The sequence below is a fragment of the Epinephelus fuscoguttatus genome, linkage group LG21, assembly GCF_011397635.1.
Source record: "Epinephelus fuscoguttatus linkage group LG21, E.fuscoguttatus.final_Chr_v1".
NCBI lineage: Eukaryota > Metazoa > Chordata > Actinopteri > Perciformes > Serranidae > Epinephelus > Epinephelus fuscoguttatus.
Genome location: NC_064772.1, coordinates 14,512,959 through 14,529,527, shown reverse-complemented (window position 1 = coordinate 14,529,527; position 16,569 = coordinate 14,512,959). Strand labels below are relative to the sequence as shown.

The 16,569-nt window shown below is 38.7% G+C and overlaps 2 protein-coding genes across 6 annotated transcripts in view; both read right to left on the bottom strand.

Annotated features, from left to right (window-relative positions):
- LOC125882280 (cadherin-7-like) overlaps positions 1-4,684 on the bottom strand; it is a 269,395-nt gene extending 264,711 nt beyond the window's left edge. For 2 of the 3 annotated variants that reach the window (XM_049566066.1, XM_049566064.1), the window contains exon 1: positions 4,253-4,684. The gene's annotated coding sequence lies outside the window, so the exon portion shown is untranslated. The remainder of the gene's footprint in view (positions 1-4,252) is intronic. The other variant, XM_049566067.1, reaches the window with a different exon arrangement.
- Positions 4,685-7,480: 2,796 nt separating this feature from the next.
- LOC125882282 (inositol monophosphatase 1-like) lies at positions 7,481-16,300 on the bottom strand. 3 transcript variants are annotated; one of them, XR_007448323.1, is made up of 10 exons: positions 16,150-16,300; positions 14,813-14,907; positions 14,519-14,655; positions 14,312-14,416; positions 12,542-12,587; positions 12,332-12,440; positions 11,849-11,957; positions 9,013-9,164; positions 8,658-8,842; positions 7,481-7,780 (listed from the first exon to the last, which is right to left on the bottom strand). XR_007448323.1 is itself a non-coding variant. In XM_049566071.1 (10 exons), the coding sequence occupies exons 2-9, from the start codon at positions 14,873-14,875 to the stop codon at positions 8,715-8,717; spliced, it is 849 nt and encodes a 282-aa protein (XP_049422028.1). In that variant the 5' UTR covers positions 14,876-14,907; positions 16,150-16,300; the 3' UTR covers positions 7,481-7,780; positions 8,705-8,714. The 3 variants fall into 3 exon arrangements, 2 of the variants coding, with proteins under 2 accessions (XP_049422028.1, XP_049422027.1); XM_049566071.1 differs by having other exon boundaries at positions 8,705-8,842; XM_049566070.1 differs by lacking the exon at positions 7,481-7,780 and having other exon boundaries at positions 8,621-8,842.
- Between the last annotated feature and the right edge of the window lie 269 nt (positions 16,301-16,569).

Genomic DNA, 16,569 nt, shown 5'->3' with positions numbered 1-16,569 from the left:
TCCCTTTATCAATAAGTTGATTGACAGAAAATTATTCGGCAACTACTTAAATAGTAAAATCAGTAGGGATGCATCAATTTATCAGCGACACACTGCTATCGGCCGACATTCCCTTTGTTGCCTGCTATCGGCCTATCTGCAAATATGGTGACACTCTAATGGCAGTGGCCGATATTGTTTTCTGTAGTGCCGCATCAATTTTGCACAGGCTAAAAGGCAGAGCTGGAACATAATGGTATCCCTTCATCTCAGACAATATAAAGCATGTCTAGGACCAACAGAGATCTTCCCAGAGACAACGTCAAGACGAAGACAACACAGTAAACTCACTAGCAGGGCATCTGGGGATGCACCCTATCATTTCCCTGATAATGCCACATTGCAAACAATTCATCTGTGTTGGTTTAAACAGGAGGAGAACTAGTTAACATTAGCTGTTAGCAGGTGCTGGCTGAAACGGATGCTGACTGAAACGGATGCTGACTGAGGTTGCACTGAGTTACATTATGATGCAATCAAGCTCTATTCAGTAAAAATGAGGACGGGGCCAAGGTAAAGTTTAAAGTTCTCATGAGGTGTTCAATGTACCTTGTAGAATTTAGTTTTTGGTGAGAAACTTTGATAAATAGGTATTTGTAGGAAAACATGTCAATGTTTTCACAGCAATAGAACAGATTAAAGAGGGAATTATGATATATACAGTAAAAACAGTTTTTTGAAGCAGTTATAAAAACACATTTTTTTATGAAAGAAGGTTATGTAAACAGTTGTTTCATAAATGTGTACAACTAATTTGTGCTTGTTCAAAGACATTGTAATGAAGGACTGAATGGCCTTCAAACAGTTATTTCTTTGTTTCCCTGGCACAAAAGGGGAAAGAAACAACACCAAAAACATCCCTTTCAGCTATTAGCCAAATTGTTATTTTAAACATTGGTACTGACCCAGAATTTCACAATCAGTGCATCCCTACAGTTGATTTAAGTTGCAAAATGCCACTCTTTTGACCCTTCCAGCCTCTGAATTTTACAATTTCTTGCTATGATATTATCTTGAATTATCATTAAAATGAATATCTGTCGATTTGTGACTCTTGGTTGGACAAACCAACAGCAAAAACATTTTTAAGGAAACAGATTGGATAACATTTTCCATTAACATGATGAAGGAAAGGTACCTGGATAGTGGCAAAAACACTGAAAAACATATACCAACAATGTATTTCATTGGTTTTCCACAAAATAATTTGATCTTTCATCACAATATCTGCTCATAGTGACTACAACCCTATTAAACTTTAATTTTTGTGAGGCACTGGCAACACTTGGTTAAGGTTAGGGAAGAGTTATGGTCTGGTTTAAGACAGAAAAAGTCTTCAGTGACATAAGGTGTTTATTTAAATTTGACCAAACCATAATATTTCCCTTACCTTAACCAAAGTGCTTTTGTTGCCTAAACCTGACCACAGACAGGAAACCCCGGATTTAGGTCTCACAGTCATGGGCTTTTTACATCCGCCATCCACCCAGTAACGTCCCTATGACTCCAGTGTGGTACAATATTTTTCATTCACTTTGAAAGCAATTTAGTACTACAAAATATGTAACTCAAGGACTCTCAGAAGTTGGGCATCTAACATTCTTTGCTGATGTTTCAGATGCCAAACAGTTAAAGAATAAACAATGAGAAAGAGCTTCATTTGAGGCCCTGATAGAGAGGCACATTTCAGCGTTATGTACAGGCAGCTCAAGTGCTCTGCGTACTTTAGCCTCTGTCACAGAAGCATTCAGGCTGATGCAGCATCCTCAAAACCTCAAGAACCAGCTCTACTTAATATTAGCTCCACACTACCACCTCTGTGTTCCTCTGATCTTTGCCTGGTGCAACCTAAACTGCTACAGGTCTGCAGCATCTGCAAGATTTTGATTGAATCCGACAGGACCTGAAAGGACCTGAAAATCACCTGATAACACGGGGCACACAAACTGCACATTCAGTCAGGCAATCAAAACACAGCTAAATAACTCACTCGGCTTAATCTTGGTAGAGATTGTACCTGTTACAGTATGTCATCAATGAGACACACATGCTGCTTACTGATTAGAGCTGCAACAATCAATTGATTAATCACTTAGGCGCAACTACTAAATTGATCGCAAACTAATTTGATAATGGATTAGAATTTAATTTTTTTTTTCAAATAGAAATAAGAACATTATGTATTAATTTACATAAAATCACAGCCTCTCAGAGAAAATGGCAGATACTTAAACAGCACAGTGCAAAGCATTACAGTAAAGCAATTTAACATAACTTAGGCACTTCTGCTGTCTGAAAAAGGCGTAGGCTGAAGCTACAGCTTATAACACCCACCCTGTTAACAGCACATCATATCTAGCAGTCAACAACAAAACAAAACAAAACAGGCAAACAAGGCAAAAAAATAACAGCAAAGGCAAAATACAACACACAAAAAACAACTGACAAAAGGCAACTCACATACCCTGTACCTTGCTCTTCTACGTCAGTATAACAGTCTGATCATCCATTGTCATATTTGATCAATACGTTCTTTTTAAACATTTGTTTAAACCTACTTAATGTTCAACATGTTTTCAATTCCTCACTACAAATGATCCATAAACTCACTCCTTTCACTGAGACACCAATGGACCAATGGACCAATGGTTTTTTGAACATAAAAACACCTCTGAAAGCATGTTGACTTTTTCTCTTTTCAAACAACTTCTGGATATTTTCAGGTAATATTTGTTGTTTTGTTCTGCACATAATTTTAGCTGTTTTAAAGTTGACTAAATCTTCAAATTTAAGAGTCTTTAGTTTAATAAATACTGAGTTCATTGGTTGTCTGTATGAGGTTTTGTTCATAATTCTAATGGCTCTCTTTTGAAGTATGAAACCTGTATTTGCATTTGTTTTATACTGTATGTATTTCCCCACACTTCCACACAATAAGTGATGTATGACAGAATCAATGAACAGTATAAGGTGTATAATGAGGCTTGATTTAGAAGATCTTTAACTTTATTTACAGGTGATTTTGAAATTTTGGCTTTGATATAATTTATGTGCAGCTTCCAGCATAGTTTATTATCTATTACAACGCCCTGAAATTACATTTCCGATACTCTATCATTTTCAACTTTATTCATCACAAGTTTGCTGTTCGAGTTGGCTACATGATTAACAAAAACTTTAAATCTGGTTTTACTTAAGTTGATTAGTTTAAGTAGTTTTCTTTTTTATTAAGAAAAACCATGTCAGAATTCTCTTTCACTTGCTTCTTAAATATGAATATTTTCTGGTTTCTTTACTCCTCCATGGCAGTAAACTGACTATCTTAGGGGTGTAGACAGAACAAGACATTTGAGGACATCATATTTTCTGACATTTTATAGATCAAACAACTAATCAATTATTCAAGAGAATAACCAACAATGAAAATAATATCTGCTCTCCTATGATTGGGTTTATAGCCAGACTCTGTAGACCACTATCGACATGTGCCACATAAAGTTCCTGTGAATGAAAATACTCTTCAAATAATAAAGCAAACTTTAAAAGGGAGTTTTAAATGTAACCCTTAAGAGCCAATTACCTGACCACTGTTATCAACTTTGTCTGACATGATTTTCCAAAGTCTGTCTGCATGTGTCTAGTTTCTATGAAATGTGTTCAAATATTTCTGTGTGCATTTTTAAGCATCGTGAATTGGTGTTAGATAGGACCTTGGGGTCAGTTGCTCATTTTGACTACTCTTTAGTTGCCTTATACCTGCTGTTTTATTTCTGTGCTAATGCTGTTCTTAATTAGCCATTGGAAACCAGATGCTCTGCGAATAATTAATCTCACACCAGATGTAAATACTGTTAAGACAGTTTTGATGGTTTCTGTAGAGCCATAAAGCGTTGATTTGCATGTTTCCATATTTACTCTTTCAAGTGGTACTTGTTGAAGTTGGCTGGCCCTCTGATATTTCTTCTGTTGGTTATTTGATAGTTGCAAAGATACCATGCACATGTTTATCACCCCTCCATCTATCATTTAACTTACTACATGCGTATATAATGTATAATCAGTGGCGTTTTGAGGTGACAAGACATGGGCAACATCTACTTTCAGCAGATGTAAAACCAGAAAATTAAGTTGACACAATTTGACACACAGACAATGCGCTATTTCACATTTCCCACACAGTTTAACACAGGTGATAATAAGACTGAGCACATACCTGTTCTCCTCAACCGGTGTTTCACTGCTCAATCCCCCGTTTATGTGCGCTGTCAGATTTAGTAATTTAGCTGTGTTAGCTCTGACGACTTCATTTGACAGTTTTGTCCCGCTGCTTTCATGTTTGGTAATCCATTCAGAAAGATGCTTGGGATCCTGAAAGTCTGTTCTTGACCAGGTACCATCCTCTCCGAGTAATAAAGCACACGGGAAACAAAAAAAGCGACTTCTCCACCAAGCTAGCAGTTAGCCATTTTGTTCCTGGAGAACCACTCCACGTTAAAGCCGACTATTTTTAGCAGAGGTTTGGTTTCTAACAAAATTCCCGCGACTGAAGCATTTTAAGTAGATTTAATTTAATGCTCCAGAGGATAACGTTGATTTAAACCGCACTTTCCGTTTTATTTAAATAAAATACGAACTTTTGACAGCTACTAACAAGTGAAGACAACGGTGCTTCGCAAACAGCCAATCAGAATGTAGCTGGACGACAGCTACATGCGCATGCGCATTGGTATTCCACACTCCCGGCATTTGACGTTGCGGCTGCGACCAAATGAAATGTCCACCATGAGTGAGGACTCTCATTCAAACCAGCAACCCCGGACTTTTTAATATCATGCTGTATTTGAGGATTATATCAATTTCTAAATTACTCAGTAGCATTAAAACCACACGTGTTTTCTACTGCCACCAGGTGGAGCTAGGCCCACAAGAACGGATACACAATGGGTGCTTCTCAAAGTCAAGGATGCTTCCTTGGTAGGATGGCTTCTTCCAAGTCTGGTCCTACAGAGGCTAGGTAAGACTCCTTTCTAGCATTCAGTGAACACACATTGTAACAGAAGATGAAGACAGCAAATTGTGCACAAAAAAATTGTGAGTAGCCTACTTCTTTTGATCCACACATGAATGCTTGAAAATTCTGTGAAGAAAGGACTCTGTCCTCACATTCGAAGGATCCTTGACATTGGACCAGTATGGTGGGATTCGATGACATAGCCTCCTTGAAATTCAGCCATTTAGCACCAAGTGTTTATCAATATATAATCAATGATTAGGGTATAACTTTGTCAATGAGGCACCTATAACTAGTGTATAAACAGTTAATGAGTGATTGACAGCACATAATCATTTTAGATAGGGGAGACTGGGGTTGGCTGGCAAACTTTTATCTCTTACATATTTCTCTGGCATAATTTACATCAGAATATTCTAACAGGCAGCAAATGAAAGTAAAGTCTCAGCTGTAAATAAATAAGTTTCAGTATGCGCAATTCATTCATTCATCTTCTAACCGCTTCATCCTCTTGAGGGTCGCAGGGGGGCTGGAGCCTATCCCAGCTGACATCGGGCGAGAGGCAGGGTACACCCTGGACAGGTCGCCAGACTATCGACACATAGACACAGACAACCATTCACGCTCACATTCACACCTACGGACAATTTACCAATTAACCTAGTCCCCAATCTGCATGTCTTTGGACTGTGGGAGGAAGCCGGAGTGCCCGGAGAGAACCCACGCTGACATGGGGAGAACATGCAAACTCCACACAGAAGGGCTCCCACGCCCGGGATCAAACCGGCAACCCTCTTGCTGTGAGGCGACAGTGCTAACCACCACACCACCGTGCCGCCCCGTATGTGCAATTGTTTTCTAAAATTAGATGATATGTATTCAGTCATTTTCTGCACTTGTGCCAACCCGCTCCATCACAGAGTTAATTGGCACATTGTTGAAATGCTATGGTTATAAAAACAATGAAGCAATCAATAAAAACAATTTGAACATTTATTTAAAGACGAACCAGAAAACATGAATATTTAATAGAATATCGCTCAATTTTTAAAAGTCTGCACCCTGTCCAGGGTGTACCACGCCTCTGTCCCAGTGTCAGCTGGGATAGGCTCCAGCACCCCTGTCACCCCCAACAAGATAAGCAGTTACGGAAAATGAATAAATGAACAAATTACCTAACACAGTTTTGTAATACGTTTAGTCCACTTAGCATTTTCTGACTTTTGATACTAAAACTGAAATGTTACCCTCACTGAAAAAGTCAGTGACTTTCAGATGGTTTAATATGGCGTAGATGAGTGCAGGTGAAGAAAGCATACATTTCGATGTTACATAAATGTTTCTGTGACCTTCTAGGGACCAGAAAATAGCTGTGTGCCAACCAAACCTGGTCTCCCCTACAATGTGTTACAAAAAATGTGTGAAAATGTGTAAAAAAAAAAAAAAAAAGTGTTTAAACTATGGTTTAGAATTCATTGAAATAAAGCTGGAAGCTTCACACGTGACTTCTGAAATAGTTTTTTAAAAAAAATTTAACTCAAGGATCACTTACTGCAGTTCTTCTGGAGCTTTCAGACACATGTCACTGCCTTCGCCAGCAGAGTGAGTTTGCTCTGTTGTCATGAAAATATCTGTCTATCCATCAGTTACAGATGCTTCACAGAGAGAAAAATGTATTAATAAACACCTGAAAATATCAATAATATGCTTCTAACTACATTATGGTGATTACTGTGTACCTTAAACCACTGATTAATTCTTTACACACATACATATGCTAATGAATAAATAATCCAGGGTTAAAATGACTTGTTACAATTTCATGCCCAATTGAAATATTTAAATTCTTCCAATAAAATATGATTTAGTAGGATATGATATCTTTTGATCTATTTTAAGAAGCCATTTAATGTTTTCAGAATGCAAGTCTCAATTCATTTCCCCTTGCATCCCTACAATAAAATGATTGAGAGCTAGTAGATTAATTGATTTACCTATTTACTACATGCATGCTTTAATTTAAAAAAAGAAAAGTAAACTCAGCCAACACAATGCATCAAATATTAGTGAATCAACTGTTTAAATATCAATGTTCAAATGTCCTTGGATTATAAAATATTGAGGTTTTAGGAGGAGGACAACACTGATAGTTTTGAGTAAATATGCTAAATTGACTTTTATGAACTTGTGTGTGGTTCTCTGACCTCCGTGGCATTTACTGTATTGTCCTACAAGGCAAATTCCAGCCATCTGGTACTCCGGGCAAGTTCAAGCAAATGTTAAGATGCGCCGTATTTGCAGCTATTATCTGCCCTCTGCTCTACTGCAACAAATAATTTCACCCTATTCCCCTGACATGATAACAAAAAAAAAAAGAGCTTCATATGTCACGTCTGATGCTCAAAGTGCTGCGGAATTACATTTATGCCATTTGAAAGACAGACAAACAACATCTCTATTGAAACATCACACACATCATCATACACTACAGCAGTGGCAGATGTATAGAAGCATAATTATACAAAGAAATTGCAGTTTTTATGTTTCAAAGGCACCAGTTCAAACACTCCTCATCCCCCCACAACCTCCTGCTGTTATTGCTGCTGCTGTTGTTGCTCCTGCTGTTTGTGTTGCTGCTGCTGCTGCTCCATTCGCCGTCGCTGTTAGTTCTGGCTCTCAGCTTGCTCCTACACCTTTGCGTTCTTCATTTGCGACCGAATTCACAGCCAGCTGTTAATTTACAGATCGGAAAAACAAGAGCAGGAGTGAAATATTACCTAATCTCTTGGGTGGGGTCATTTTTTCCTCTCGTTGTGAGGTTTGAAAAGGTGCTGATGAGGCATAAAGCATCCTCAGAGCACACTGTCAATCTCTACTAAAGTCCACCATGCAAACTTATAAAAATCATAAGAAATACTAAGTTCAACCACCAATGTAAAATGAGAGCATCCTGAGGATCTCATCTAATTGCTGATGCATTACTGGCCTCTAGTGGTGAACAGTAATATGAGTGTAATAAATTGAGTAAACAGTAATAATGCTGAAATAGAGGCTCTCAGGCAATATGGTGATGCTCACTGTTAGTAAATTATATGACACTTGACAAGGCCAGTGTTTATAAAGTCACTTCAACACTGACTTAACTCAGTGCTAAGGACTGCTGCTTCTAATGAGGGAAATCACCTCGGCAGAATTCCACTCATTTCCATCAGAAAATTACACAAAGAATCACATGAGACTGAGGGCGGAGAGATAAATTCAGTGATTGGAAATCCAGTCAAAATAACCATCAGTCTCAGACCAGCGTCTCCTGAGATCTATTGTGGTAGAGTTCAAAATAAAGTAAAATAAAACCAGAATGAATATGTGGCTGTGGGTCCTCAAAATGAATATTTCATGCATAATGTAAGATGGAACGCATACATAGGCAGCTACAGACAAAAGACATGCGTGTTAATCAAATGTAACCTGGAGGTCACTTAAAAATTGGCGACTGAATTGAAAGTTTTCTCTGGCTGAAAAGAATGAAACAATGAATCCCTCCCATAGTTTAAATTAAAAGACAATCAGTGGTGATTACAGCACAGCAACTTTATTCATGACATACAGTGAAAGACTGGAACTTGTTCCTCTTGCACTCATTTTGAAACGCACTTGGATATTCTCATTTCTTCTGCACCGGAGCGTCGTCCCTCTCCGCTGGGAATATTTCAATTTCCTTGATGATCCGCTTCGCAATAACCTTGTTGTTTGCTGAAACCATCCTTCGAGACATCAAATCGAACTCTCCCCCTAAATTGTCAAACAAAGCCTTTATTAAGAGGGGTTTAAACAAATTACAAATCCTGCTTTTATTACTTATTACCTTCTCATTCATTTATTTTAATTTGTAAGACTTTGCATTCAGTTCAATGCTACATAATGACTTGATGCTATGTGACCAGATTTGAAAGTGTACACACCATCGACATCCAGTAGTATTCCTCCGGCTTCTTTGACTATAACCGCTCCAGCAGCGATGTCCCAGCAGTGGATCCCAATCTCAAAGAAGGCCTCCACTGCTCCGATCGCCACCAGACACATGTTGGTGGCAGCTGTCCCTGACCCACGGAGCCTGGCAGGACACAGTTGGAGATGAATGAATACAAGTATACAAGTACGCTACAGTGCTCTATAAAGGCTGCAAGCATTAAAGATGTGGGGTAGTAAGGAAAAAAAAGTCTTTAAAATGCCAATATAAAAATTCAAAATGCAGCTCTCTGACTTTTGATAAAGCAGGAAAAATGTAGCATCTCATGAAGTACTCGCTCTGTCATCTCTATTACCAAAGAGTATTCACTCAGTCCAAAAATGCAACATGTTCTCATCCCATCTCGTCAAATATTGACGCTCTGCCTGTGGACTTCAACATCTACATATGACACACTAGGTATCCTAATATATCTGTTGCTGACGTTTTGGGACCCCATGTCACTTAACGCTTGTTATATACATTGCTTGTACATGCAACACACAAGGAAATGCACAGTTTCAGCTTGTAAGATGCATGCAGTCTTTTAAAAATAAACTTGCAACGTCGGCAAAACAGCTCGTATTTACGTTCATTTCCTTGTTTAACAAAATCACATGGTTAAGTTTAAAAAAAAAAAAAAAACACCATGGTTTGGCTCAACATTCACACAGAAGCAAACAGCAAGCTCCTGAGTGAAAGTCCAGTGTTTGTGAGATGCATCCAACTCCCCTCCCACTCACCCTATAGTGACTTTTCAGCTGCTGAAATTACATTGTTACTGGTGGTGTTACGAACTGCCACCGGCTGGCAATCCAGAGAAAGCCTTTGACAACCAACATTAACAACGCCACATCCCAGTGCATCTGATACTGCAGCAAAAGGCGCCTCTTGTTGGTATCTCATGCCCAGATCACTGATAAAGCGATGGTATTTGATGAGTTTGGAATGATAAAGGGCTGAAAAACGACAGCTGCAATGTTAGGGTATGTTGTTTCTCATAACTAGTTTGTCCATGGCATGACATCAGCTTCACAGTCTCTGTTTGCAGTATGTAGCAATGTTGCTGTGTCTAGGATTCATATTTAAATCAATATAATGAAATTCGTGTTAATAAGTAATAACAACACAAAATTGCATGAATTCTGTAGTTAATGCCACCCTGCTAAGTTAGCTTTAGTATACCTAGAAAGGTCTCTGTTGCGAATGGATGTAGTTACGCTAAAGCCTCATTTAATTATGTGGAACAACAAACTTAATTACCAAGAATCCATTTATTAGAACAGATTTTTACACTTACAGTTAGGGAAACAGATATCAATATTAGAAAATTAGTATTTTTATCAACAGGCCATAGTTCACAGGAAATAAATGAAGCCTGTTTTTCTAGGTATCTATTTGGCAAATATTCATATTTTAATAAATATAATAAATTAATTTACAATTTCCCATACAGAAAAAAGTGATTTCAAGGTAGCTTATCCACACCGGATTGCATTTATTCTACTGGTGTCAATTCCAAAGATGGCTTGATAGTCTGCTAAGATAGGGTCCATGTCATTGGTTCGACAGCCCATTGGTTCGACATCCCATTAGTCTGACTGTCCACGGTGCTGAACAGCTCGCGGCGGGCGTATGGTGCGCCGCGACCAGCTTGAGGCGGAGCAGGCTCACGGCTTATGTGTTTGTCACTTTCTTTTTCATTTTAACCCACACCATGATCTTTTCCTGACCCTAACCAAGTGGTTTTTGTGCCTAAACCTAACCAGACCTTAACCACAGGGCATCATGATGATTTCGGAACGGACTTCGGAACAATGAGTTTAATATGGTCGGAACAATGGGCTGTCAAACCAATGGGCAGTTCCCCTAAGATACAGTAGTTAGCTTTAGCAGGAGTTTGGCTAGCAGGATTTTTTTTCCTCTTTCACCAGTCGATTAAGTTACACTCATTTAATTATGTGGAACAACAAACTCAGTATTAGACAGTATTAGAAAATAAACTCTATTTTGATCATTAACAGACCATAGTTTATGTCGCTAAATAAATATAGCCTGTTAGCTAGGTATCTCTGTCTGGCTTTATCATATTTAAATCAATATAATAAATCAATTTACAATTAAAGATAAAAACCAATTACAAAGTGATTTAAACACATGACTTAAAGGTATCTAACCACAAACATTTGCATTTATTCTCCTGTTGTCGATAGCCAAGATGTCTTGATACTCTGCTATGATAGTTAGCTTAAGCCGGAGTGCAGCTGGGTTTTTATGGCTATCATGACTGGCTGAAGCCTTATTCATTTTATATTAAACTCAATTACCAACAAGATTTATCAAAATGGATATGTTTTAATTACAGATAACTAGGGAAAGAGCAATAAGCACATTTAATTTTTAGCTTTAGCTACAGCTAGCCGTGTCTGTCTCTCCAGCTAGCTTTCACTTCACAGGCTGCAGCTCTCTTGCTTTAGCTGTGTAGTTGGCTGCTTCTCTGTAGAAGAAACAATGTCTTCTAGAGGCAGGAGACTATAAAACCTCGGGAGAGTTACTGTGGTTTGGCTTGGTTTTATCAGCCTTTTGCTTTCACTGCAGATTTTACATGCGGTTTGACAAGAAATGACACATCTCCAAGGCATTATCATATTTAATATAAAACAAATGCCAAAAAATCAGATTCCAGTCCATTCTCAAGTTAAACAACAACAATAAAATGGTTGTTCATTTTTGGCTTTGTAGGGTAACACACAACATAATAATGATCAGTGTACGTGGAGACAACTCACCCATGCACTGGGATGCAGAGAATCTTCTGCATGGTGTTGAAGATCTTGGTTACTTTTTCTTTGCTCCTGTCAGTCCCATGCTCAGAGATGATTATCGACTTGTGGATATCTGCAATGACAGCATGCCAAAGGGGTTACTGCTATATTTGATTACAAGTTTGACAGTGACTGTAAAGGTGCATAGACAAACACTCACATTCACAATAACAGTCAAGTGTCCTTCAGACTGAATGTAATATTTTCCATCTTGAGGATTCTGCTTGAATGCTTTATTAATTTGGTTTAAGAAAAGAGGGTAACCTTGAGGTCCTTAATGTGAAAGTGATGACTGTGTGTGGATACGTTTTCGGATATTCCATTTCAAAAGCAAGACAAAAACGTTTTTGGTCAATGCAAGGCTCAATCTATGTTAGTTCCTTCTTTCTTTCATGTTCAAATAAGCAAAATAGTATGTCCAACCGTTTTCACAGATGACCGCATTACCTTTTACATCAGACACCTGAATCGGCTCATCATCGCAGAAAGCTCCCTGCCCCTTCCTTGCTTTATACATCTTGTCCTCCAAGCAGCTGTAGATCACACCAAACTCCAACTGCAACCAGACGTGATTATTTTAGCTTTTACTTACTGAGCAAAGTGTGGACAAACTAATTTTAATAACTGTAACATTTTCTCTTGTTTAATCTGACATACCTCCTTTTTGACAGCAAAGGCAATAGACACAGCCACGAAGGGGAATCTGTGAATAAGCAGTTTCATATACATTAAATAAGCATTATTACATAGCCAGAAAAGGTACTTTTTGTCAATAAAAACTTGTCTTTTATGTCCCATATAAATCACATTTCAAGGACTGCTTTCTTTCACCTGTGTAATACTACAAAAATTAGACATATCCTAATTGGTCAACGCATTTGTTATGTTTGTTCACACCAAGTTTTTCGCGATGCTGTATTCGAGTGAGTTTGGGCGCTGGATTGTTTTGTGTTGACTCGCTTCATACGCACGAATAACTTCCGTGATACGCATGTGAAATCGCTGAATTGATGAATGAACTTCCACTGGTATGTCCTCTGCGTACCTCAGTGCTGATTGGCTATTGCAGCGCAAATTGGTCACTGAAGTTCAGATTTTTCAACTCTTGCGCATAAACGTATGACACGAAATCGCACTACTCCCTGAATTTACGCTGCTTAATTTGCATATTTCGCATGGTGTCCATCGCATCCAGCGTGCCACCCAGCAAGACTTTGTGTCTAACCGTGTCTTTACATGTAATTCACTCGCATGAATTGTGTTATTTGCACCCAGTGTGAGCACAGAATTACATCTAGGCTGGATTACTGCAATTCCTTAACTAGTCCAGAATTCAGCGGCACTAAGGAACTAAGAAAAGTGATCATATCTCTCCTATTTTAGCTCATCTGCACTGGCTCCCTGTAAAATCCAGAATATTTAAAATCATTCCCCTAACTTACAAAGTTCTAAATGGTCAAGCTCTGTCATATCTTAGAGAGCTCATAGTGCCATATTATCCCACCAGCACACTGTGCTTTGAGAATGCAGTGTTACTCGTGGTCCCTAAAGTCTCCACTAGTAGAACGGGAGCCAGAGCCTTCAGCTATCAGGTTCCTCTTCTGTGGAATCATCTTCCTGTTTCAATCCGGGAGGCAGACACCGTCTCCACATTTAAGACTAGACGTAAGACTTTCCTTTTTGATAAAGCTTATAGTTAGGGCTGGCTCAGGCTTGTTTTGGACCAGCCCCTAGTTAGGCTGACATAGGCCTAGTCTGCTGGGGGACCTCCTATAATACACCGAGCCCCTTCTTTCCTTCTCTCACTTGCTCTTTGGTTCCTCTTCCTTTGCTAACATTCATGTCCAGTTACTGCACTAATTTGGCTTCTTTTGCCAAGCCTTTGTGCAGAAACATGGCAGACTCTGTGGAAGACAACCGGCTCGTGAATTTGGGTTTTACTTAAGATAGCAATGTCATGACCGCCCTACTCTGCCTTACTCTGCTTCTGATTGGCTTACCCTGACATTCTTGCCCTAGCCCTCACCAATCTGACCCCTCTTGCATAAACGTAACCAATCCAACCAATGAAGGCAACAGAAACTAGCCAACCAGAGAGAGAGTAGTGCCAGCCATGCCTTTGCTATCCTAAGAAACACAAATTCATGATCCATTCCATATGTAGACAGAAACGTCTCATTTTGAAGCAACAAATACACAATAATTCTTGGTTTCAGGTGACTTAACTTATAAAAGTTATGAATATTTTATTCAATTTCTGCCAAGATATTCCCTTAAACCCTACACACTGGATCTTTAGGGAAAAAAATTACACTTTGAATGCTTCTTGTTATAGCGCAACCATTGAGTTTGTTCTGTTTGGTTTGATCAGGTTAAAGAAAATCCATTAACACAACTAACTGTCCTTTAGCAACACTGACATCTTACCCATGCACAAAGTTTGTGGTGCCGTCCACAGGGTCTATGATCCATGTTGGTTTATCAGTTAAGATACAAGGCTCCCCCTTTGCCACAGACTCCTCACCGATGAAGCTGCAGCACAGAAGAAGAAAGGACAAAAGACAAACATCAAGATATGACACAAACAGCGCAAAGGTTCATAAACAGGTGAGTGTGCATGGGGGTATGTCTCACCAGTGTGCATCTCCAAATTCTTCTTTAAGAGAGCCGATGATGATTTTCTCAACCCTCTCGTCAGTCTGAGTGACGAGGTCTACGGTGGTGCTCTTTGTTGAAACCTTTATTTCATCATCCGCGGCTTTCCTGATTACCTAAACAAATGGTATATCATTGGTACATGCTTAGAGATCATGAGGATAAAACAGGATGTATCATATAGATGGATTATCACAATATCTTCCAAAATATTCAAGTCAATGTTGCAACCATTAGGGGAGAAATACATTCAAAGATGGCTCTTATACGTACTGCTCCAGCTGCTCTTGCCACTTGAACAGCAAAATCATATGCATTTTGCCATGGGTCTGCCATTATGTTTGTATGGAGGGCTTACAGAGGGGAGCCTGTAAAACAAAGCAAGCTTGTAAAGTGCAGCAATGACTCATAAATGCATAAAAGTGTTATTTATAAGAAATGTAATAAACCTTAATAAATGCAAAACAATTAAAAGCTTTTATTTAAGAAAAAAAAAAGGTAGCAGAGTGCCTGGTGTAAAGGTGTAACGGTGCCGCCCTGTCTCTGCAGCAGCACGAAACAATACTTCTTTCTAATCCTGCATGCTTAGCACACTCCTCCTACAATAGAGTGAGTTATGCAACACTTCCGCAGCTGGCATCTGTCTGTCCTGCGTTGCATTTAATCACCGCCAGATGCCACATGTTTTAAACTTAGACATCAGTGCAGTTAAGAAACAGCAGAGGTGGAGGAAGCATTCAGATCTTTAACTTGATTGAAAGCAGCAATACTACAGTGTAGAGATAGTCTGTTACAAGCAAAAGGTCTGCATACAGTATCAAGTATTGGCATCGATATATACTTCAAGTACTAAAAGTCCAAGTACTCTCTTGGTGGAATGGCCTGTTTGAATGTATTATATTGCTGAGTGTAAATGATACATTGTGTGCATCACTTTAATGTCACAGCTGGTAAATGTGGAGCTAATTTTTTAATTACTTTATATACTGATGGATAGTTTGTGTTAAAATGTGTTCTGCAAAGTAACTTAAGTTAAATAATAAATGGAGTAAAAAGTACAAATAATTGCAACTGAATTGTAGTGGAGTAAAAGTATAAAGTGGCATAAAATCGAAATAAACAAATACAAGTATATTTAAGTGTATTTAGGTAAAATACTTGGGCAATATACTTAGTTACTTTCCATTACTGAGTAGGTGGTGCAGGTGAGGGTGTGGGTTTGGTTTCAGAAGTGGCATAGAGCACAGAAAGTCAGAAGTTTCGCAATAAAAATTAAATGCATGTGAATGCAACTTCCTGCTTTTTCTTTAAATGTCATTTAGTGTTTTTGATACTTGATAAATTCTGTGTGAATCTTTTTACTACTGAAGAACATACTGTACTTTAGCTCTTCGTTTTACACATAGTGTGGAATATTTTTGCTATTGCACATTATGTGTCACAGCAGCGGCTGCTTTGTGACAAATCCACCCTCAGGAGGAGTTTTTTGTGATAATTTACACAGAGGAGTTTGTAATTACATAACTACCCATCAAATGATAATCACCTGTAGACACTTTATACACACATGTATCACCTATGCACGGCTATAAAATGAAAGAAAATCTTACCTTGTGAAGTCAGGTGGGCAGGCTGTCAAAGGTGACTCCGAGATACCAGTGCACCTTCTTTTGCAAAACTTCAAGCTTTAAGTTCCCTCACTGGAGAGATGAAGCAACTACAAAAGCTGGCATGACAGAGTAGGAAAAATACTAGCTCCGCCCTCATGAGTTTCCTCATAGCAACCCATAAAAAAACAACATTCTGTCAATGAAGGCAGACATGCAATGACATGATGCCACCTATGCTGTGCACAGAGTGCATTAATGTAAGCAGGAATATTTTCAAGTGTCTTTGTAATCCACACCCTGCTACAGTTTGGTGTATGCGCAACAGTTGATATGACGAGTTATTAAAGGCTGTACAGTGTAATGGAAAATCCCGTAAATCAGATTTTCTGAGGTAGAAGTCTTTTTGAGAAATTAGTGTGC